The following is a 25,360-nucleotide window of genomic DNA, read 5'->3' on the forward strand; positions in this document are numbered from 1 at the left end:
TAATAGGAATACAAAATCTTAGCATAAATATGACTAGCCTGGAATTAAACCAGATTAAAAATTGCAAATAAAACACTATATATAAAATTGATGGTATCTATTGATTTCCAGATCTTATGTTTTACCAAAATTAGATAAAACTAAATAGAGGCTCAACTTAGCACTGCTAAGTCTAAATATATCCCAGCTTTGTTAATTTGTATGAATTCTCCTGTACCTAGATAGGAATTATGAGGGTTAAACACTCTTCAATCTTTACCAGCAATTTTACAGTATTTCTCAGAATATCTGTACTATTTTGGAAGAATAATAATTAATAAATTTAGCAAAATGATTCAGAGCTAAGATGACAGCTCCATACATAGCAAGATGTCTCTAAATGTATTTCTATTTTAACATGAGCTAAATTTACCGCTTATAGTAAACTGTATCTCTCAATATTAACAGGTCTTCAAAAGACTTATCTGCCAATAATAATTGTTAAGAAAGAGAAGCAATCTAAAAATCATAAATAATCTAGACAATACAAAATGAAATACTAACTGAATAAAACAAAAGGATTTTGTGGTGCTATTCTCTGTGCAGAAAAAAATATTGGGGAGATTTGCACATAATTCGAAAAGTAAACTAATTATCAAATGTCAGGAAACCATTAAGGTTTCAATACTATATAAAATCATCTGTTAAACTTAACCAAATAAAAATTCCTACTATTGTCATCTGACAGATGTACTGAAGCAAACAGTTTCATACATCCTCAGAAAAACAGAAAATTAAGGCTAAAAAGATCAAACACCAAGTGTTCATCAAACCTTTCAGTCAATAGTCTTTATTAACATGCAAGTATCATTTGCCACAAGATAAGTTTTCCTAATCTTTCAGTTGTTTCAATATTTTAAACTTGAGGTTACTTCTGGATCTAACATACAAAGTAACCTACTAAAATGGGTCAAAGTTAAACTTTATTCTAGCTATTACCTTGACCTTTAAGATCACCATTTAGGTTTATAATTGGCATTATTTGTCACCAAGTAGCAGAATATAATTCTTGTACTTGATAATCTTCTATACTATGTACCAGTTATGTCTTACTCTCTTGAAAAAAAAAAAAAATGTACCAGTATGTCTTAAGAAGTTACTAAAATATATGCAATTAACATTTATATATAATTGCTTTCAATAAGCTGGAAAGTACACTGTGAGGTCTTCTAAGTGGAAAAATTACTTTTATAGATCTTGGTTGTTTATGGTCTTTGCAGGTTCCAGAAAAACTGGTCCATATTAAACCAGTCTCAAAGAAGTAAGCTGAAGATTTAAATTTATAGACCCTGTAGTAACAGCTTTGTTTTACTACTAGGATGAAGACTATAGTAAATCCAACTCTAGTGCTTCTTTTCCCATGACTAAGCAGAGACATCTTATAGTTCTTAAAAAAAAAAACTTTTTTTGTCTTAGTATAGAAGCTGAAAAGGCCTCTTTTGTAAGTTTGACTTCAGGAGAAGACCCAGATTACGACATCCTGTCTACTGGGAAATGCGTTTACAGAAGATGATAAACTATATCAAAGTGCATTATATGATCTGCACTGCATCTCTTCAGGTTTCAGTATTTTATAACATTTCAGCTGAATGGAGGAAGACTAAAATAGTTCAGAGAAGTCTTGTTCTCAGGATCTAGATGAAGTTCATGAGTCTTTTAAAGCATATTTAAATAATGAGAAGTGTACCTACAAGGGACTATGTGAGAATGAATACTGCAAAGGAAACTATAGTCAATGAAAGTACAGTACTTTGGATTGGCCAAAATGCACAATGTACATGAAACCAAATGCATGTGTAATTTACTTGTTGACCATGAAGCTATAGTTCAAAAAGTCCCTGCTCCAAAAGCTGTATCTAGTAATCTTCCAAAACTGATTTTAAATAAAGTTCTTAAATTGTAGCAATAAACAAAAAGACAAGATACACTTAAAACAATACTGCAGTTTATCAAAAGACACATAAGAAATTTCAACTCTCATGTCTTTGACAGTTATAAAAATCAATATTTTGGCTAAGTTATAAACATGTTTATAATGCAATTATATGCAATTGCATAACTCTAGTAATGCTAATGACAGCTATAAGATCAGAATAGGTTTTTTAAAAAAAACACTAAGAACATAAAAATACGTAGCCCCATTATTTACCTGTAGAACGTGTTCAATTTATGCCTAAATTTCAGCATTTACTGTATCATCATTTCTCTTATTTAAAAAAATCACATCCAAAGGATAAGGCAAAACCACCTACGAATTGGTATATTTGTTTATTTCTCAATTTGTGAAAATGTCCTTAATTTGTTGATGTAGCAAACAAACTTCAACTCTGATTGCTATGCAAAAGAACAGAAGATAATCTGCTTTGCAATGAACTTTAAAGTTCAACTGCACACAGGCAACATGCTATATATGAAAAAAGTACTAACTGAACTACAGGTATTAAATACTGAAAAAGAGTTAACAGTTTATTATAATTTATTTTATTTAACAATCTAGGAAGTTCGCAGCCATCAGCAGTTCCAGTGCAATTTCAGGTGCAATTGGGAATTCAGGAATCTCCGTGGAGCTGTTAGTGTAGCGAACCTTGTAGGTAAAATACATGCATACTTTCGATAGCACATGTGAAGGGATCTCTCTAAAATTGACTTCATTAGTTTCATTCTCAGCAAACTGACCTGGAAAAGAAAAGGAATTTGTGATGTAAGGGCTGAACTGTGTTTTCCTCCAAATTCTTATGTTCCTCCAAAATTGCTAACTCCTAATAATCCCAAATGGGACTATATTTGGAGACAAGCAATTAAGGTCCTGGACCAACTTGACTGGTATCCTTATCAGAACTTTTCATGTCATGTTTTGACTTTAGACTTCCACCTTGTTCATCTGCAAAGAGAATTTTGGCTCTTTGAAAATTCATAACTTTATCATTAAAGTACTAATCCAATAAAACAAACCAAGTAACTTCGAGTCATTTGGAGAATGGTGTAAGAAATGGCAACCCACTCCAGTATTCTTGCCTGGAAAATGCTATGCACAGGGCAGCCTAGCAGGCTACAGTCCGTGGGGCTGCAGAGTCGAGAGATGACTGAGCATGCACATGCACACATATGAATAAAGAGATAAAGTAAATTAAAATTACCCAAAATAAACTATGGCAAGAAATTTAAACTCTACAGACATTGCCAGATAGAATGTGAAACAGTACAACCACTTCGGAAAACAGTCTGACACTATCTTATAAAGTTAAATATATACTTATTGCCCAAAGAATCCACCTGCAATTCGGGAGACCTGGGTTCAATCCCTGGGTTGGGAAGATCCCCTGGAGAAGGGAATGGCTACCCAATCCAGTATTCTTGCCTGAAGAATTCCATGGACAGAGAAGCATGGCAAGCTACAGTCCACAGGGTTGCAGAGTCGGACATGATTGAGCAACTTTCACTTATCAGAACAGGAGGTTAGGTTGCAGACACACAGAGGTTAGACAACAATGTGAAGACACAGGGAGAAGACAGTTGTCTACAAGGCAAGGAGGGAGGCCCCAGAAGAAACCAACCCTGCCAAATCTTTATTCCCATCCTTTGGGATGTGAATAACTACTGTGAGAAACTAAATTTCTGTTTAAGTCGTCCAGTCACTGGTATTTTGTTATGGCAGACTAATGTAATGCAAAAAGGATAAACCCAACTTGCATCAAATGAAGTAGCTAGCTCTGATTTCTGACCAGAAACACAGAAGATCCAGTCTGGGTCTAGAGTCCTCAACCTCCAGGACCTGATGCCTGAGGATCTGAGGGGGAGTTGAGGCAATAATAATAGAAATAAAGAGCACATTAAATGTAATGCACAAATCATTCCCAAACTACTCCCCTACCCCAGCCCCCAAGTCTGTGGGAAAATTGTCTTTCACAAAACTGGTCCCTGGTGCCAAAAAGGTTGGGGACCACTAGTCTAGGGAATCGAGTATTTACGATAATCAGGAGCTCTGTGCTATGTTGCCATGTAAATATAAACAATAAGTGAAACACTAATTTAAAAAAATCTTTTCAAGGAAGTAAATCCACTGTTTTCCTCTTTAGTTTTTAAAAACATGATCATGTTAATGAGATCTCGTAAGTCATTATATTTCCCTTTAATAACAGTTCATAAACTGTTTTTAGTGATCTCTCAAAATTTAACTATACAAACTTAAGATAATTTAGCCTTTACTATTAGGTTAAAATATTTTCTTGACCGTCTAGCATTAGCACTGTGCACTGAATAAAAAAAGACAGAAAAATGTACTTTCTGAGAAAAGAGTATTTTAAAAGTTTTCTATTAATGTCTGTTGGTTAGGGGTAGGCTGGGATGAGAAAAAAGGAGAGGAACCAACAAATAATTCATAGCAATGAAGTCACCTTTTGTTTGCCAATAACTACAATTCTCTTGCTTGAACATAAGCATGAAATATTACCAACAGGCAGTTGTTAAGCCTTTGACACTAGACAAACAGTGCTTTTTTGAGGTGAAATGCACATAACACAAAAGTCCCCGTCTAAGATGCGTGATTCAGTGTACTTCCCAGTGCTGGGCAGCCATCCACTCTCCTCTGGTTCCAAAACATTTCTGTCATCCCAGATAAAACCTTGTACCCTTTAAGCAGGGCTTCCCAGGTGGCAGTAAATTCTCCAGCCAGTGTGGGAGACCCAGGTTCAATCCCTGGGTTGGGAAGATCCCCTGGTATAGGAATGGCAACCCACTCCAGTATTCTTGCCTGAAAAATCCCATGGACAGAGAATCCTGATGGGCTATGATCTATGGGGTCACAAAGAGTAGGACACGACTGAACAAGTGAGCACACACGCACACACTCTTTTTTTTTTTTACGCACACACTCTTTAAGCAATTATTTCCCACCTCCCCCCACACCCCAGTCTCTGGAAAACACCAATTTATTTTCCGTCTCTATGAAATCATCTATTCTGGATATTTTATACAAATGGAGATATACAATATTTGATTTTTCATGTCTGGGTTCTTTCACTTAGCATAATGTTTTGAAGGTGCATGTATCAGTATACATTCCTTTTCATGTAAACTAATGTTTACATGAAAGTTGGTTTTATGTTAAAGGAGATCAGGCCTACAAAAGAAGCCAAAATTCTCTAATCTTAATTTTTAACTAAGATTTTGTTGGCATTCCTGAATTTCCCCCCTCAAGTACATCCTAGTTCTGTCCATAAGAAAAGTCTGAAAGGAATTCAACTCAGGAGCAACAAGTACTGCTAGCACCAGAGAGGGGCCTCCAAGTACCATTTTCCACTAAAAAAACCCCAGCCAACCAAAAACAAAAAAACCAGGGCTCTTTAGAAAAAGTTGTTTTCAGGATTGAGAAATAGTGCACAAAATGAACATTTTGTTCATTTTGAGAACTTTTGTTATTACAGAAAGCAGTAGATATCCAAGACTAATATAGCCGTGTCACAAGGACGCAGAAGCCAACTTGATGTGCCCCCTCTGGCGTAAAAATGGAGCAAATGGAGCAATCTGAACATCAGTAAAAATGACTGCACAGGCCTGAAAAATATCCCACATATATGTATACATGCAAACAAAACAAACACTCTTTACTATAGGAAGATGCTGGAGAACCAATTCGCTACTCTGAAAAATTAGAAGGGAAATAAAAAATCAAGTGTTTATCTTTTTTTTCCCCCTGTACAGGTTGTATTTCAGGGTAACCAAACAGTTCTTTATTGGAGAATTCTAAGTAATAAGTCCAGAAGAAACACAAGAATTAGAAAATCCCTGTTTTATAATTCTGAATGAAGTAAATTTCAGTAATAGCCCCAGTGAATGCTAAAACTATTATATGAAAGACTGACTGGGGAACTGCTCATGGACCAATCAGCTTGATAACTCTGGAACCCACTAACCAGTCTTGGCATTGCTAAAAGACACGATACAACAGGAATATAAGAGTTCTAACTACAGAGTACTCTTGTTAGAGAGATGAACTGAATTTTAATCAAGCCTCCAGAGTTCTAATTATGAGTTTTCAAGATGAAACATGACTTAAGTCTAATCTGGATGTCGACATTATACAAATAACCTTGTCTCTAGTAAGACTGATGGTCTATCCATGGCTGATTCATGTCAATGTATGGCAAAAACCACTACAATATTGTAAAGTAATTAGCCTCCAACTAATAAAAATAAATGGGAAAAAAAAAAAAACAAAACTGATGGTCTCGGAAAGAAAAAAAAGAGTTTGCAGGGGAACAATCATAGATTTCTGCAAATGAAATGGCATTATGTCAGAAGTTTGCTTAAAATACTCTTAAAGTCAGAAAGATGGAACAAGATTAGCAAAATACTGGTAACTACCGAAGCTGGTTGATGGGTACAGGAAGGCATATTATGCTATTTTCTCCATATCTGGGTTGTTTTAAAATTTCCATAGTAAAAAATATAAAAAAGGGATTGCAAAGGATCCCAAATAGCCAAAACAATTTTGAAAAAGAATAAGTTAGAGGCCTAACACTTCCTAATTTCAAAACTTACTACAAAGCTGCAGAAATCAAAACAGTGCTATACAGGTATAAGGACAGATACATATACCAACAGGAAGAATTCAGAGTCCAGAAATAAACCTACACACTTATGGCCAACTGATATCAACAAGGAGACCAAGACCATTCAAGGGAGTAAAGTATGATCTCTTCAATAGTACTGGGATGTCCACATGCAAAAGAATGAAGTTGATTCACACTATATAAAAAATTAACTTAATATCAAGGACCTAAATGTTAGAGCTTAAACCACAGAACTCATAAGAAAACAAAAGGGTAAATCTTCATGACACTGAATTTGGCAATGGATTTTTAGAAAGGACTCATAAATCACAAACAACAAGAGAGAAAATAAATTGGATTTCATCAAAATAAAAAAAGTTTAGTACATCAAAAGACACTATCAAAGGACTGTCCTGGTGGTCCAATGGGTAAGATTCTGCCTTGCCAACCTGGATGAGAAGGAAGTTTGGGGGAGAATGTATACATGCAAACGTATGGCTGAGTTCCTTTGCTGGTCACCTGAAATGATCACAACATTGTTTGTTAATTGGTTGTACTCCAATACAAATGCTAAAAGCTTGAAAAGAAAAAAAAAAAAAAAAAAAAGAATCTGCCTCGCAACGCAGGGGACGAGGGTTCGTGTGGAGCAATGAAGCCCAAGTGCTACAACTACTGAGTCTGCTAAGTCCACACGCCACAACTAGAGTCTGTGCTACAGCAAAAGATCTCACACGACACAACAAAGATTCTATGTGCTGCAATGAAGATCCAATGCAGCAGCCTCTCAGAAAAAGACACAGCCTACAGAATACAGAACATATTTGCAAATCATGTATCTGGTAAGGATCTAGTGTCCAGAATTTATGTGCTGTGTTTAGTCGCTCAGTCGTGTCCGACTCTTTGCGATCCCATGGACTGGAGCCCGCCAGGCTCCTCTGTCCATGGGCTTCTCCAGCCAAGAATGCTGGAGTGGGTTGCCACGCCCTCCTCCAGGGGATCTTCCCAACCCAGGGACTGAACCCAGATCTCCCGCACTGCAGGCAGATTCTTTACCAGCTAAGCTACCAGGGAAGTCACCCAGAATTTATACAGAACTCTTAACAACTCAGAAACACAAGTCAACTAAAAAAATAGGCAACAGAATTGAACAGATGTTTCTCAAAAGAAGATATACAAATGACCAAAAAGCACATAACATCGTTATGTTTAACATCGTTAGTCATTAGGGAATTGCTAATCCAAAGGACAATGTAAAGAGATACCACTTCACACTCACTAAGATGGCTAGAATCAGAAAAACAGAAAATAACCAATGTCAGAGAGGATGTGGAGAAACCGGAACCTTCATACACTGCTGGTTGGAATGTAAAATGGTTCAGCCACAGTGCAAACAGTTCAGCATTTCCTCTAAGAGTTAAGCATCGAATTACTGTATGCTCCAGAAATTCCAATCCTCAAGAAAAACTTTCTTGAGGTAAAAGTAAGAATAGATATTTGGGAGGCAGTAACTTACATAAACTTCACATGTAACCAGGAGCACAAATCACCAATCACAGTCCTTCTGTGGTAAACTCACTAAGGAAACTAACAGAGGGAAACGATCCTTCCCGTTACAAAATAATCAGTTTGGTCTTAATAAAACTGCAGTAAATAACTGAAAACAGGAAATAGCAGATGCTATTTTTCCCCAATGCAACATAGTGAAAATGTTAGCTGCTCAGTCATGTCCGACTCTGCGACCCCATGGACGGTAGCCCGCCAGACTCCTCTGTCCATGGAATTCTCTAGGCAAGAATACTGGGGTGGGCTGCCATTCCCTTCTCCAGGGGATCTTCCCCACCCAAGGATCGAACCCGGGTCTTCTGCAATGCAGGCAGAGGCTTTACCACCTGAGCCACCAGGGAATGCAACAAAATCATGCAATAATTAATGTTAGAACAGTTAGTGTCTCTCTTTTAATGTTATGAGTTATCTAATTCAACTTAAATCACATTCATCACACATTGAAAGTGAAGACACAATATATTAAGAGGAAATAAAGAAATGTACCTACCTGGGCCACTCAACATGGCTTTTATTGTTCCTGATGTTAGCGCATGTTCTCTCTTTACAATAAATTCATGACCATCTGAAGATATCAACTTGACATACATGGCATCAGGGCCCTCACAGCCACCATAGGTTTTCTCTTCTCCATCTAAAGTAAGGAAGTAGTAAAATGATTTCTGACTTACAAAATGGATTAAAAACAAACAGGTTTACCAAAGTTAGTATTTGAATAACTCAGACCTGGATCATTTCCCAAGATTTTAAAGTTTTTAACTTCTTGTATAACTAGTCTATAAATATTCTAACCGCACAGTTTGTGGGATCTCAGTTCCCTGACCACGGATTGAACCTGGACCATGGCAGCGAAAAGTGCTGAGTGCTAACCACTGGACCACCAAGGAACTCCCAAGGATGTTTACTTTAGACAAAAATGTACCAGTATTTTCAAGGGAATAGTAACAATTCGTGAACATAGCAGCACATTCGAATTTAAGACTAAAAGAAAACATTCAAATAGTAAAACTTTAAATCTGTTATTTGAAACTCTCATTTTAAAAATAAAATGTATACTGTATTTTGGAATAGATGTTTGTATGCCATTTGAGTGCAACTTCTGACAAGCCCATATTCTCAAAATTAGGGCTTTCTTTACTCAGCATTTTACTCTTGATGCATAAAAAATGACCAAAATGTTTTACTGCTCAGTTTAAATTATTCCATGAATACTGAAGTAATGAATATAGACAAGTATCATCTTTAAAAATTCAAAGCACAGGTGAAGTAGCTAGCAGCTACCTCCACTGCCTCCATGCTGGGTTTAGCCAGAGGAGTTTGTGCAATGTAACTTTTTGAGGGAGTATGTATTTTTATACATCTGTTTATAATCTTTTCTCACATGTATAACTTTACATGTTTGTACTGACAGAATTTAAATTTTTATGATTACCAATATTTGAAAGAAAACATCTTAAAGCTCATTCTAAAAACTCAGGAAGCCTTAGTGAGAAGTACAAAAGCTGAAGCCCTGTTTAATTACAAACATACATTCACTCATTCATCTGTTAATACAAATTCCTAAAACTGAGATTAATAAATATCAAAATCACTCATGTTCTACCATTGCCGAAATTGTTTAATCTGAATCTAATCAGGAGGAACCATTCAGACAAACCTAAATTTAAATGTGCTAGGGAAGACTTCACTCCTCACCCAATCTCTAAAGTAGGAAACTATTTAAAGGAGACAAAGATATAAATAAATACAGGAAGTAATCCTTGACTGGACCCTTGATTTAAAAAGAATAAACCCACTGTGAAGAACACTATTGAAGAAACTGAAATTTTGAATATGGGCTGAATCAGGGAGATGCATGCTTAAGTGTTCAGTATGGAGTTTTACGTGCTGCATGCTCAGTTGTGGCCAACTCTGTGACCCCATCGACTGTAGCCCGCTAGGCTCCTCTGTCCATGAAATTCTCCAGGCAAGGATACTACAGAGGGTTGTCATTTCCTACTCCAGAGGATCTTCCCAACCCAGGAATCAAACCAGACTCCTGCAGCTCCTGCATCGGCAGGCAGATTCTTCACCACTGAACCACCTGGGAGACTCCTTGAGTATCACACGTACAACTAAATAAATACAGGCAAAAAGGCTTATGTGTGTTTTTGTATGTATATGTGGGTATATAAACACACACACACAGGAAAAGCAAATATGGCAAAACATTAATTGGTAAAGGCCACAGTGTATTATTCTTACAATTTTTCATAGTAAAAAGCTGGGGGACTCAAAAATGCAAGTAACTTCTAAATCACAGACTATTCAAGCATACAGATTTTTAAGTTTTTGCCAACCTCTGAGAACAAAAATAAAAATAATTATCAATTACTTAAATTTATACATTTAGTGACTTTGGGTTTTTTTTTTTTTGAAATGAAACCATTTTCCATGTCTGTTAGGAGAGTTTCTAATTTCTTAAGTAACAATTACTCACTAGCAATCACAAATTAAATCTGGCACAATAATGTTACTGATCTACCTTTCAGAAACATATAGTAAACACAGCTGTTGATATAAACAACTAATTTTCAATCCACTCTATTTTCTTACTTGCATTCACCAACTCTGAAGGTCTACCTTTGAGAAGAAAGCTTCAACTAACTGAATGACAAAATTACTTTCATATAACTTACCCATTATGTTCTTATGAAATTCTACTTTGCGTCCACAGGAACTTTAGTAGTTTCCTGAAAATATAACAATGCTATATTGAGATCAATGCCAGAGTAACATGTTTTCACCCATTATTATTTAATACATCCTTTAGTGTTACAAGTGCAAGGACTCGGTCTCTCTCAGCTAGGTAAGTTCCCCAGTCACCACAATAGGGAAGAGTATCAAGTTTCTGAACATCTGAGAGAAGACCACCTGCAGGACAGGGGACTCTAAATACAGCTTTGTCTCCTACCTTTTTACGGTAACTATTCTGACAAGTTTAAAAATACAGATGTTGTTCATTAGGAGCTGAACTGAACTTGAAAGTGACTCATGGCTTTAATCATCTTTGTATATTATATCTGCTAGACACTGGTAAACACTAAAGCAAGTATTTGCTAAATGAATGACATGATCAACCCAAGGATGTGACTTTCATGAGAAAAAAAACATAAGGCCTGCCCTCTTCTTAGCTAAGTGTGCACATGTATAATACAGGTTACTGTTCCCTCCATTCTGCACAGAGGCTACCAAAGTTCTGAGATTTAACAATGAAGGAGTTAAAAATTAATTTTTGAGAAATCTTAAATTTTACAAAAGAAATGATTGCTAAAAGAGCTCACATTTCCAGCAATTTGTATTTTAACAGCATTTCTTCAAAGGAGGATTTTATTTCTCCCAACATTATTTTTATGTCATTACCAGGAAAACAGCATATCCTAATTACCCTGTTCTCTAAGAAACTCCTGACAAATAAACCTATGTCGAGTTAAAGTGTTAGTTGTTCAGTTGTGTCTGACTCTTAGCAACCCCACAGACTGTAGCCTTCCAGGTTACTCTCTCCATGGAATTCTCCCGGCAAGAACACTGGAGTGAATAGCCATTCCCTTCTCCAGGGTATCTTCCCAATCCAGGGATCGAACCTTGGGCTCCTGCATTACAAGCAGATTCTTTATCATCTAAGCCACCACCAGGGAAGCCCTAAATCTATGTAATCCCTCACCTTAAAAAATGATACCATTGATGTATAGTGAGGCTGAATGATTCGCTCCAGGGAGTGACAGAGTAGGAGTAAAAATTAAATGTTAGTCTAGAACACTCTCCAAGAACGGAGGGAGATAATGTCTAAAGCAGGCAACATAACATTAGTACCAAGTTGAGGGTCTAATGAGTGTAAACACTGCATTAAATTCCTTGCATACATTATCTTATTTTAAAACAATACTTCCACAGGGAAGGCGTCACTACCGTTGTAGAGACTAGGAAACACTAAGAGGCTGCTCTACTCGCTCAAGGCTTCCATAGCTTAAGTGGCAACATGAGAATTTAAACCCAGATAGGTTTGCTTTAGAGCCCACATTCCCTTCCATTATTCCATAAAGCCATGGTAATGAATTCTGGCTCCTGTTAAAACTTCTTTTCGACTACTGTTGAGAGGTGCCAATATAAATCCTTGAATAGTTATTTAAAATTTAAAACCAGTACTATGTCATTTTATGGTAATAACAGTTAGCAATTTAACACATTTTTCAGTCATTATTAGTTTCTTCTGTTCATACTGCTTTGTACTCATCCTAAAACACACACACACAAAAGGAAAAGATGCTAAAAAGGTAGAATTTCAAGAATTTCTTTTCTTTAAAAAATCTCCAGAGGAAAACCTTTAGGATGTTTATTTAACTAGCAGTTGCTAAGCAACCATGAAAAGTCACACCTTAGAAGCCCTCTGGGTAGCAACAGTTTTTCTACAGACTTCTTAATATAGTAAATAAATTCCATAATTTATACAAGGGTTAAAGGTTGGGTGGGGAAGGGAGCTCCCCATTAGTAACAAAGAGTAAATCAACATCAGCAAGAGTAGATAGACTCTGATACCTAAGAAGTTAAAATAACTGAAATGATTAAATTTGGACTTAACCCACAGATATACATATATATATATTTATATATATATAAATGTAAGTTTGGAGTTACAAAAGCTCAGTGTGAACATTTACTCCGTAACTGAGCGAGTTCTCGAAATACAAATTAGGTAGGTAAAAGGAAGTGGTTGAACAGTGGGTTGAGAATAGTTCTAGGCAGAAGACATGAACAAAGGCTTGATGTCATTGTGCTTTTAAAGTGTCATATATAAAATTACTCTTAGCATTTTTTAAAAAATGTTTTGGTAAAAAACAGAAATTCTGGTGAGCCTAAGGCCTATACTGAAGTCAGTTTTCAGCCTAGTGTCATTGAACACCAAAAAGATCTTTTAACTGCCCATCCCTTATTTGAAATGTTACCTTTATCATACACTATATTACTACATACATTATATTACTACTATATTACTATCATACACTATATTACATGGATTCCTAGATTGTATTCTGTTCCATCAATCTTGTTTATTACCTGACCAATATCCCTAGTTTTAATCACACAACAGTGTCATAAACATGCTTTTGCTAAAGAGTTGGGCAAGTCCCCATTCTGTGATCACACATTTCTTGTTAGGTCTACTTTTAGTACTTGACAGTTCCCATTATGAATGAGATCTGTTTTATGCTATACTTTCTGAAAGGCTATTGCTGGTGTTTTAAAGAAAATCTTTTACATTCGGTGAGTTGATCTTGTATTCCATCATCTTCACAGAACTCTCTTACTAGTTCTAACAGTTTTTCAGCTGACTTGCTTGGATTAGCAAAGCAGATGAGCGCAACAGCTGCAAATCTACAGTTCTGCAGATGTCTGACTCATTACTTACAAGAATACAATAGCGATTAAAGAACCAAATGTTAAAAAAAAAAAAAAAAACCCACTGAACTCTAGAAACATATCAGAAGAAAAAAATACAAAAATAGCTCACAGATCCCTATAAAAATGTTTGATTCCAATGGCCACATGAAAACTAAAACATTAAAACTTGCTAAGATCCAAGATTTGAATGGGAGGGGAAATGGGTAATATGAAACAAAAACAGTATAAACTTATGAAACATTCCGGGGCAGTGAAAAAGATTAAGTTAAAATATATGTATATAATAACATGGAAATACCACCAAGATAAACTGTTGATTTTTTTTAAAAGCAGAAAAGAATGATAGGTATAGTTTCATGCCATTTATGAAAAATAAATGATTTCTCACCGATTAAACTCATGTTTTCTGCAGGAAAATATATAAAAATGACCCTGAATAGCCAAAACAATTCTGAGAAAGAATAGAGTCAGAGGGAACATGTTCCCTGCTTTTAAATTCCACTACAAGCTGCTGTGCTGCTGTCTAGCGCTCAGTGATGAAAGGAGTCTTACACGTAAGATGCAGAAGGCATGCTACGCTGTGGTCAGCTGCTCAGTCGTGTCTGACTCTTTGCGACCCCATGGACTGGAGCCCATCAGGCTCCACTGTCCATGGGCTTTCTCGGTCAAGAATACTGGAGTGGGCTGCCATTTCCTTCTCCATACTGCAAACTACAGCAATCCCAACAGTATGTAAAAACAGTCTCATAGACTAATGGCAGAACAGAGAGCCCAGAAATGAGACCACAGTTACATGATCAATTCATCTATGATAAAAGAACAAAAATATTCAGTGAGAAAAAGACAGCCTCTTCAACAAATGGTGTTGGGAAAACTGGGCAGCTTATATGCAAAAGAAACAAAACTGAACTTTCTCACACCATATACAAAAATAAACTCAAAAGTGTATTAAATACTTAAACATAAGACCTGAAATCATAAAGCTCCAAGAAGAAAACATAGGCAGTACATTCCTTGACACTGGTCTTAGCAGTATTCTGTGGGATATGTCTCCTCAGGCAAGGAAAACAAAGCAAAAGTAAACAAATGGAACTATATCAAACTAAAGAAAAAGCTTATGCAAACCAAATGAAACTGCTAACATAATTAAAAGGCCACCTATTGAATGGGAGAAGTGTGCAAACAGTATGTCTGATAAGGGGTTAATACCCAAAATATGGGGTTGGCCAAAGTTGAAGCTCCAATACTTGGGTCACCTGACGCGGAGAGTCAACTCACTGGAAAAGACCCTGATGCTGGAAAAGGCTGGGGCAGAAGGAAAGAGGGTTACAGAGGATGAAACGGTTGGATGGCATCATCAACTCAATGGACATGAGTTTGAGCAAACTCTGGGAGATAGTGAAGGACAGGGAAGCCTGATGCGCTGCAGTCCATGAGGTCGAAAAGGGTAGGACACAACTGAGTGACTGAACAACAACAAAAAAAGTTCGTTAACATCTTAAGGAAAAACCAGAATAAACTTTTTGGCTAACCCAATATTTAAAGAATTCATACAACTCAAAATCAAAACCCCCCAACCAACCCAACTGAAAAATGAGAAGAGGACCAGAATAGACATTTTCCCAAAGACGACACACAGATAGCCAACCAATACATGAAAAGATGCTCAACATCAAAAATCACCAGGGAAATGCAAATAGAAACTGTAATAAGATACCACTTGAGACCCATCAGAATGGCTATCATCATTTTTGACAATTAATAAATAACAAGCACTGGCAAAAATGTGGAGAAAAGGGAACCCTTACACAGCATTGGTAGGACTGTAAATTGATGCAGCCACCACGGAAAACAGCATGGAAGTTTCTCAAAAAATTAAAAATAGCACTACCATAGATCCAGCGTTACACTTCTGCAGATTTTTTCTAAAGTCAACAAAAATGCTAATTCAAAAAAAATGCATGCACCCCTGCATTCATTTTAGCATTATTTACAAAACTCAAGATATGGAAGCAATCTAAGTGCCCATCAACAGATGAATGGATAAAGATGGGACATACACAATACAAGATTATTCATACAAAAGAGTATTACTCAGTCATAAGAAGAATGAGATCTTGCCATCTGCGACAACATGGGTATCATGCTAAGTAAAATAAGTCAGTAAGTCAAAGACTGAAAGACAAAAACTGTATGATCTCACTTACATGTGGAATCTAAACACCAAAATGAATGAACAAATGTAACAAAACGGAACCAGAGTCACAGAACAAACCGGGGGTTGCCACGGGAATAGGGTGGAGGAATGAGTCAGACAAGGGAGATTAAGAGGTACAAAACCTGGGAGGGGACACACACATACCTACGGCTGATTCATGTTGATATTTGGCAGAAACCAACAAAATTCTGAAAGCAATTATCCTTCAATTCGGAAAAAAAAAAAGAGAGGTAACAAACTTCCAGTTAGGAGTCATGAAACATGTGGATAAAACACAAAGCATGGGGAATACAGTCAAATATTTTAGCATCCTTGTGTAGTACCAGACGGCACTAGACTTACCATCGTGGTGATCATTTTGTAATGTTCAGAAATACTGAATCATCCCTGGTGGCTCAGACTGTAAAGAATCTGCCTGCAATGTGGGAGACCTGGGTTTGATACCAAGGCAGGGAAGATCCCCTGGAGGAGGGCATGGCAACCCACTCCAGTATTCTTGCCTGGACAATCCCCATGGACAGAGGAGCCTGGTGGGCTACAGTCCATAGGGTCACAAAGAGCTGGACACAACTAAGCGACTAAGCACAGCACATGCTGTACATCTGAAACTAATGTATTATTGTAGGTCAATGACACTTCAATTTTTTTTTAAAAAGAGCATTGAAATACATGTCTGAAAGTACTAGTTATTTCTAGTTATTTAACTAGAAAACTATGATTTAAAACTGATTTTTTAAAAAGAAACAAGTATGTGGAACTAAGCTGCTTATGAAGGAAACAATGGTCAGTCAGCCTGATAATTTGTTCTTAATAATAATATGTAAGAATATAATTACTTTGGAAAATGAAGTAAATTACATTAACCAAAAATTAATGTTTAGGACTATTTGAAGAGGCAATTAGAGAGGCTTTGGCCATTAATACAAATTGACAGAAGTTACACAATTCTAGTTGATAAAAAGACATTAGAATATTTTGCCTAGAATGTGCTTATTGTGTTGCTGAATTTGTGTCTCAGGATGATATAAAATTCTCATTCTGGGACTTCCCTGGTGGTACAGTGGTTATGACTCTGAGCTTCCAATGCAGAAGATATGGGTTCAATCCCTGGTCAAGGAACTAAGATTCCACAAGCCATGCAACACAGCTGAAACATTAAAAAAATTTTTTTTTCTATCTTTAGACTCAGATAGGTTTAAGTAATAAGACTTCTGTTTCTTAATCTCCCAAATGAGGAAACTGGACTAAACTGTGTCTGAAGTCCCTTCCAGCTCTACCATTTTATGACTGAACCCATCTGAAATTCACCCTCCCTCTACAGATGCCCATAATTCCCAATTTCTCATCTTTATTAAGCAGAGTGGCTCCCACACAGCACAGAACTCAAGAGCTCCAGAGTGCTGTGTGTTCCACTGAGGCTGTCTGCCACACCCTGTAACCAACCTTATCTCCCTCTCAGGCAATGATCTCCAAACTCCTTTGTCTCAGTCTAAAAAGTAAGAGCAAAAGGACTTCCCTGGTGGCTTAGTGGTAGAGAATCAGTCTGCCAGTGCTGGAAACATGGGTTTGATCCTTGGGTTGGGAAGATCCCCTGCAGAAGGAAATGGCAACCCACTCCAGTATTCTCGCCTGGGAAATTCCATGGATAGAGGAGCCTAGTGGGCTACAGTCCACGGGGTCCCAAAGAGCAGGACACAACAATTATACATTCTATGCACTATAAAATAATTTTTAAAAACCTTTCAACAATGGACTAAGAATAAAAAACAAATACAAAGCAACCCCAGAGCAGGCTTCAGTCCACTGTTAACATGAGGGCTGGCAGCATACACACGTCACAGTCTCTATACTCCTGAACCCCCTGCTCCTCCTCTGATGTAGCCAACCCACCCAAAATCCCAATCCTGGCCAGTCCAACTCTCTACCCAGCTCAGGCCTCAAATAAAAAGCTGAACTGGCTGAAGAAAACTCACAACCATTTTGACTGGTCTCTAATTTTAAATCTATGGCCACACACTTTAAACAGGGACTTGGTATCACAGTGATCCCCCTAACTAACTAGTTAACTGGCTTTCCTACTCAGAAAATTTACAGCTTCTCTTAAACCTCCCATACTCCTCTCCTCCCTATCCTAACAACTTCACTTATTTCACCAAGAAAACAGAACAAATCACTTCAAATGCCTCTTTTCCACCTTCATCCTACCTGCATACCTATATACCATATACTTTGTCCATTTTCCTGTTTCAAAAGCTGCATAAAAATCATCCTTCCTACCACAGTGATCCAAACACTTTGCTCTGCCCCTATTCCTATCAACACATCAAACGCTGTAACATCATCAGGACCACAACTTCTCCATAACCCACAATAATCAATCTTTTTAGACTACTAGTCCAATCAAAGTGCTTTTGTCAAATTTCAATTACTTGGTCACTACGACAATTTTTAATCCTCATCTTTCTCTTTTATAGTTGACTCCACCATCTCTTCTTCCATTAGCATTACAGAGGCCACACCCTCCTGGCCTTTCTGTTCCCATCACTGCTCCTCTGACCAGAATGCTTCCTTCCCAGCCATCTGTCCTCTTCTCCATCAATATTCTTGATGTCCTCTGGTCCATATTTTTAAGTACCACCTATAAAACATGACTCCAAGATTATCTCCCGAGCCTGACTTCTGCTCTGAGCAACAGTAGTGGGTATCCTATTGCCTACTACTGCACATATTCTAAGCTGTATAAAATTATCAAATTCAGTACACTCTATACAGAACTCCTGCTTTATTGCTTAGAAACCAGTGCACCTGCCCCTGTCTTCCTCATTCCAGGAGATGGTGCTACTGTTCACCCAGATGTTTGGGCAAAGCAAGGTGATTCTTCCAGATTTTTTGTCCTGGGGTTAGAGTAAGACCCATTTGGTTCCATCTTCAAATTATACTCCAAATCAGACTGCTTCTCACTTCCAACTCTACATCTCTAGTTCAAGCTACCACAGCTCAACTGAACTACTACAAGTCGCCTTAGGAGCTAGTTTCTCCAGTTTCCTCCAACTCAATTTGCCACTCAGCACTTAGTCATCAAAAGCATTCCCCTACACAAAATCCTCTAATGGCTTCTCATTACAAACAAAGCAAAAAGTTCCATTTGATTTACTGCTTGCTAACCATTCTGCTCTCATCTCCCATCACTTTTCCTTATGCTCCAGCCACACTGACCTTCTAAGTATTGTAATGGGTCAAGTTCATTTCTCTTGAGGTCTATGCATTTGCAGTTACTGCTCTCTCAAAAATTCTTCCTTCAGATCTTCATTATTTTGGTCTCCAAGCAAAACATTAAGTCTTCAGAGAAGTGGGTCTTCTTGAGCACGTCTCTTTCAAAATTACACACTCCCACCCTAGTCACCCTAACTTAATCTAACTCTAAATCTAGTTATATTCTTTACACTTATCGCCATCTGAAACTATATTTGCTTACTTAATGTACAGTCTCTCTTTCCTCAAGCTCCAAGAGGGCAGGCCTCATATATAGTGCCTAACATATACAAGATGAAGATGCTCAATAAATATTTGAGTGAATGGCATTATAGTTTTCTTAATCACCAAAGCTTGAAATCACTGATGAGATTTTTCTGATCTTATTTAATAATGGAACAGTAAACATTTAGGACGGATTACCCACAATGCATTAACACATACCAATGTAAATACAAAGACATTTCAGATTATTTTCTAATACTGAAAAATCTACAAAAAAAAATCCAAAAAGCAATTTATAATATACAAATATTACTTTATAACTTGATATATAGAACTGACTCTAACTTCTGACTACAAACTATTGCCTAATCATATTACAGAATTACAATGCAAAGAAACTAGCATCTTCCATTTGAAATAAATTTATATATATACTTTGGAATGGTAGTTATTGGTTATTAGGTCGATCACATACTTAAGGAAAAAGGACAGTCCTTTAAAAATTATGAAAAAATCATCACTGGCAATAAGCACTTAATATCCAGACGACAGGGGCCATAGTTGTCTCTTTGCCATTTTATCTCCGAAATGAATGAATCCACATGTGAACAGTGATGTTTCAACAGCATGAATTATACCACAATTACAATGTAAACGAGATCGGAGATGTCTCATTTTAGCCCACTGAACAAAACAGGAAAACTATCTGGAGATCAAAAAGCAAATTTGGCAGTTTGAAAATAAGGTTTTAAAACTCTAAAGGATTTCGGTTGTTTTCTATACTGAAGGCGACGCAGAGTAGAAATGCTCGCACTAATAACTCGAACTCCATAAACTATACTAAAGAGGTCCACAGGAGAAACTTAATGGCCACCGTACTTGACACTAGCTGCCTCTATCAGGTAAGACTGGGCGGCAGATGCTCGACAGACCCAAACCAAGTCGGGCAGAGATCACCCAACAAGTTGCCCCGAAGGTAAAGTTCTCGGTGACCCGCCTCAGGAAAGAGCGAGGGCCCTCTTCTGTGACGGGACTGACTCCAAGGAATGGACGAGCCTGAGTGCACCCGGGGAAAGCAAAAAAGGAAAAGCGACAGGGCTGCCATGCTCCTAACTCCACCCTCCTCGCGCTCAACCCCGAAGAGGCCCAGTCTCGCCAGCCGCCGCCCCTCCTTCTTCCCTTTTCCAAGCCCACCGAGCCGCGCCAGGGAAGGTCCCGCCGCCCTCCTCTCCCCTCCCCCAAACCAGGAGCCGAAGCGGCAGGGGAAGGTTAAGCTTCCGTTCCTTCCCCGCCCAAATGGGAAGGGGTGGGAAGTGGGATGGCGAGAGCACCCAGTACGAGCCTCCCCCGTCCCCCACGCGGGCCCAGAGCTCCATTCCCACCCTAGCCCGAGACTCACTCGTCAGCTCCGCAGCAACCGCAGCCACCGCACCGGGTCCCCGCGCACCGCCACAGCCCCTACACCAGGGCCGCCCCCCCACCCCCAGCTGCCTGCCGCCGTGGGTTCCGGGGCAGCAAGAGGAATCACTTCCGCTGGGTCACAGATGCTTTCTACGCGCGGGAGATTAGTACCTGGTGAGGCGGAGACGCGCCGAGGCCGTTGCTTGCCGGCGTCTACAGGAAGTGCGCAGCGCCCTCTCCCTTCTCCCACGGGCCAGCCTGAGAGGACGGCGGTGCCGGGAAAAGTCTCAGCCAATCCTATTTTGGGTCTTCTGATTCCCAGCATGCAGCGCCGACCTTAATCTGATTTCCGAAGGGACCTCATCCTTGAAGCGTTGCTGGGAGTGGAGGGGGTCGGGGGTCCGAGGCAGCATTGCATCCTGGGATTTGTAGTTTCTCTGGTGGGTACTGACGTGTTTGGCGGAGTCAGCGCTGCAACCTGGAACTTGTAGTTTCTCACGCCGAGTCTTAAAAGAGTCTGGTAATTTTGGAGGTTGTCCCTGCCCCTCCTTTGCGGGTAAGCCTAGAGGTAGCAGACGTCCGCAGAAGAAACGTCGGAAAGTGGGGGTGCGGTTTCTATGCTAACAAGATCGTGCTGTTTATGAAGCAGTTTCTGTCTTTTGTGAAAAGTTGCAGAGCTTATTGAAGAGCATCTCGGCAGCTCGTGAAATAGCTGGCCTCATTTCCTCTCTTCCCGGTACTTTCAGTGTTTACTGAAAACAGCCACGCCCCCCACCCCCACTCGGAGGCCTTCACCCCATATCCTGTCTCCCTCCAGCCATCCGGTTGCTCATTTGGATTCTGAAATCATACACAGAAACTACGGCCACGAGTACTCAATTCTGACACCATCTTTGTCACTGCACGCCCCCTCTGCCCCTCCTTCCTCTGCTGTCTTCTCCCACTGTCTCCTCGGCGCACTATCTCCCCACTCCTCCCATCTGCCTATCCTTTTTACAGATCTTACCTCCACTTAAGATAGGGTTCTATCCTGAAACCTCATGGGAAGTTGAAAATACCAGTCTAAAATGCACTGGGTAGACCTAACCTATTCAACACAATTTAGCCTAGCTTACCTTAGACTGTGCTCAGAATACTTATATCAGACGGCAGTTGGGCTGAGATCATCAAATACAAAGCTTATTTTACAATAGAGTGTTGATTATCTCAGGTAGTTTATTGATTCCTGTACTGAATGTGAAAAACATAATGTAAGTGTATAGGTGGTTTACCCTCCTGATTGGGTAAGTGATTAGAAGCTTCAAAACCGAGGAGAGAGTATTATACTGCATCTTTCATACTGCATATAGCTCAGGAAAAGATTAAGATTCCAAATTGTGTATGGTTTCTTCTGAATCTTACAGCTTTTGCACCATCATAAAGTCAAGAAATTATAAACTGAACTATCATAAGTCAGAGCCGCCTTTACTTGCTTTCCTGTGGTGAAATTTAGGCACCCTTCCAGGAAGAGTGAAACAGCTAAATAAAGTTCACCCTCTGTTTACTGGACTGAGGCATGAAAGGAATGTAGGGCCAAGACTCTCACCATTGCAAGTTGCTCAACTAGGACTGTTGTGTAATGATGTCCACAAAAGGAACACACAGGCACCCAGAGTTTGTTGACCTAATTAGTGACTTTTGCCTGAAAGACACTTTTAGTTCATTTGGCAGATTAAAAAGTGTTGCAAAAGCAATACCAGACAGACTGTTGGGGGTTAATTTTTCCAAGCCTTTGCAAAAATGCTTAAGGTTTTTTGGTTATATTAGCTCAGAATAGAGTTTGGTAAGGTGGAGAGGCAATGGGATGAGGAGTCTGTGGGCTCATTTTCGACTGAACTTTTCCTCCTTTACTTCAGGAGTGTTGTTTTCACCCCTTAAAACGTCCATTTCCTCATTGCCTTATCACCTTCTAAAAGGATCACTGTGTTAGTTGCCTAGAAAATGATAGAATTTTTCAGGTGAGGATGCTGAGGCTAACTAATGCCAGATTTAGGGCTAAAATCTAGTCAAGGATTGTTTTTTAAAAATGCAAAATTTACTTAGGATATTATTTATAATGTAAATAATAATTTATTATTTACATATAGTAAATGTATTATACATGGTTATAAAAATGTAGAAATTGCAGATACATTTGGTATTTCAATACACTTTTACATAGATTATACTGTATTTATATGGTTCTTTATACTATTTATTTTCCTACTTAACAAACCTCAATAACCCACACTTTTGTAACCAAAATCTCCACAACATCATTTTTAATGTCTATAGAATTACACTGTCTAAATGTACCATCAGTCACTTAAGTATTTTCTTAAATGTTGGACATTGACCTTATTTTCAAGTCACTTTATGTAATATTGTATTCAGGATCTGCAGAAATCTTTGACCATGTTTCTGTTTCTTTAGAATATGAACATTTTAAAAGTTCTTGATAATCTGTTGACAAATTATTTTCCTAAAAGACTCTCCTGGTTTAACTTCCAACCCAGTATAAAGAAGTATTTAGGATTCTTATAAAATACTGGGTTTACCAAAAATTCTCTTTTCTTTTTTCCATCACACCATTCTGTCCTTAAGCTTAAGTTAAAGGAGGGGAAAGGGCGGGGTGGATGGGAAGGAAAGGCAGCTAAAAAACAAACAAAAATTACATATAATAATGGTGGCCAAAAAAAAAAAAATAATGGTGGCCATACAGTCTACAAGGGATACCCATTTTCAATTTTTCCATGAGCCTCCATCTTAAAACCCTCTCAGACGGTATGAATGGGGAAATCAAGGATTATTTTGAAAACAGCCTTAGTATCATTCTAAAATCCCACTCAAGTAGTATATATTTTAAAAATATCTCTAAACTACTAGAATTGGGAAATCTTTAACCATGAATAATAACTTCATATAACTCTATAGCACAACATTTTCAGAATATGATCTCATTTCAGCTATTTAGAAACTCTGAGTAGACCAAATAGTATTTCCATCTGCCTACAGTTTCTGTAGGAAGAAACTAAGCTTAATGGAAAATAAAAATTCACATTCTCTCAATGTATTGTTGAAGTAATCATACAAAAAGGCATTAGACTGAAATGACTCTGATGTCTTGGTAGGTTAATGAGCAACCCCAGATTCAATCCTGTGAATACCTCAAGGGTAGGAACAACCAATCACAAACATCCAATGAGATTTTTCTCAAATGATGCAACAGCATAAGCTATAACAATCAAATAATTTCCTTGCTTTGAATGTGCATCTTCTCTATAAAAACCTTGCCCCTAGCTCCTGTCAGTGGAGTGCTCATGACCATTTCAAGTTTGGTGTTGTATGATTGGAATAAAGTTTTGCTCAAATAAATTCTCAGAAACTTTAGTGTGCCTCAGTTTATCTTTTTAGAGCTATTAAACACTATATGAACAGCAAATTTAAATATGTATCAGTACTGCTGCTGCTAATTTGCTTCAGTTGTGTCCGACTCGTGGCGACCCCATAGACAGCAGCCCACCAGGCTCCTCTGTCCCTGGGATTCCCCAGGCAAGATGCCCCCAATCCCTCCCAGCATCAGGGTCTTTCCCAATGAGTCAACTCTTTGCATGAGGTGGCCAAAGTACTAGAGTTTCAGCTTTAGCATCAGTCCTTCCAATGAACACCCAGGACTGATCCAATGGACTGGTTGGATCTCCTTGCAGTTCAACGAACTCTCAAGCGTCTTCTCCAACACCACAGTTCAAAAGCATCAATTTTTCAGCACTCAGCTTTCTTCACAGTCCAACTCTCACATCCATACATGACCACTGGAAAAACCATAGCCTTGACTAGACAGACCTTTGTTGGCAAAGTAATGTCTCTGCTTTTTAATATGCTATCTAGGTTGGTCATAACTTTCCTTGCAAGGAGTAAGCGTCTTTTAATTGCATGGCTGCAATCACCATCTGCAGTGATTTTGGAGCCCAATTTATCTTTCTAGATACCCAGAAAAAGGTAGACAGGATTTGGAGTTGTGAAGGTGGCACTATTTTAGACTATTAGTTTGTTCCTCTCCTATGCAAATAACATTTTGAGTAAAACACATGGTTCTGAAATAAACAAAAGAGTGTATTAACTAGATGGATGCTCATCCCTCAATACTCAGCTGAACCTGAACCTCTGGCCATTCTCAGGCTAAATTAATCATTCTGTGTCTTGGGCTTCTGTAACATTTCATAAATGGGTATGTTTCAATTATAATAAAACATTATATTTTAACTTATTTTTTAGGGTTTCCTTCACTGTGTGTTAGTGGAAGCACACTGGCTGAAACTGCCCACCCTGGCCAGGTACTATAGTTTGTGTGAGCTGTTTCATGACCTGAGGTCCTGATAAGGAATGTGGAACTAACAAGCCACCACCAACCAGAAGCATTGGGGAAAAGTCAGGAGGAGACACCACATGTCTGACCACTTCCCAGAGTCCTTCTTCCTGGTATCCATCTTCCTTGAGCTATGCCTAAGCCACCAGGAAGGACCCTGAGTCAGAATGATTGGTCAAAGACAACCTGGAAACATCCTATCATCATAAAACCCAAGACTGTGAGCCACATGGCAGAGCGGTTCTACTGGGTTTCCTTACCCTACAGCTCTCCACCCAGATGCCCCTA

At 38.4% G+C, this 25,360-nt stretch overlaps 1 protein-coding gene across 2 annotated transcripts; it reads right to left on the bottom strand.

The window, feature by feature from the left end:
- Window positions 1-2,288: 2,288 nt before the first annotated feature.
- ELOC (elongin C) lies at window positions 2,289-21,078 on the bottom strand. Of its 2 annotated transcripts, none has more exons than XM_043483455.1 (4): window positions 20,860-21,078; window positions 10,832-10,885; window positions 8,644-8,787; window positions 2,289-2,715 (listed from the first exon to the last, which is right to left on the bottom strand). In XM_043483455.1, exons 2-4 carry the CDS (start codon window positions 10,833-10,835, stop codon window positions 2,525-2,527), a joined length of 339 nt encoding a protein of 112 aa, XP_043339390.1. In that variant the 5' UTR covers window positions 10,836-10,885; window positions 20,860-21,078; the 3' UTR covers window positions 2,289-2,524. The 2 variants fall into 2 exon arrangements, with proteins under 2 accessions (XP_043339390.1, XP_043339391.1); XM_043483456.1 differs by having other exon boundaries at window positions 20,687-20,862.
- Window positions 21,079-25,360: the final 4,282 nt, after the last annotated feature.

This window comes from Cervus canadensis, chromosome 12 (genome assembly GCF_019320065.1).
Source record: "Cervus canadensis isolate Bull #8, Minnesota chromosome 12, ASM1932006v1, whole genome shotgun sequence".
Lineage (NCBI taxonomy): Eukaryota > Metazoa > Chordata > Mammalia > Artiodactyla > Cervidae > Cervus > Cervus canadensis.

What these genes read in the sequence shown, in the direction of transcription:
- ELOC (XM_043483455.1), bottom strand. An exon ending in AGCCATGTTGAGTGGCCCAG is followed by an intron (nt 2,716 to 8,643) that starts GTAGGTACATTT and finishes TTTCTTTTCCAG; the next exon opens with GTCAGTTTGCTGAGAATGAA.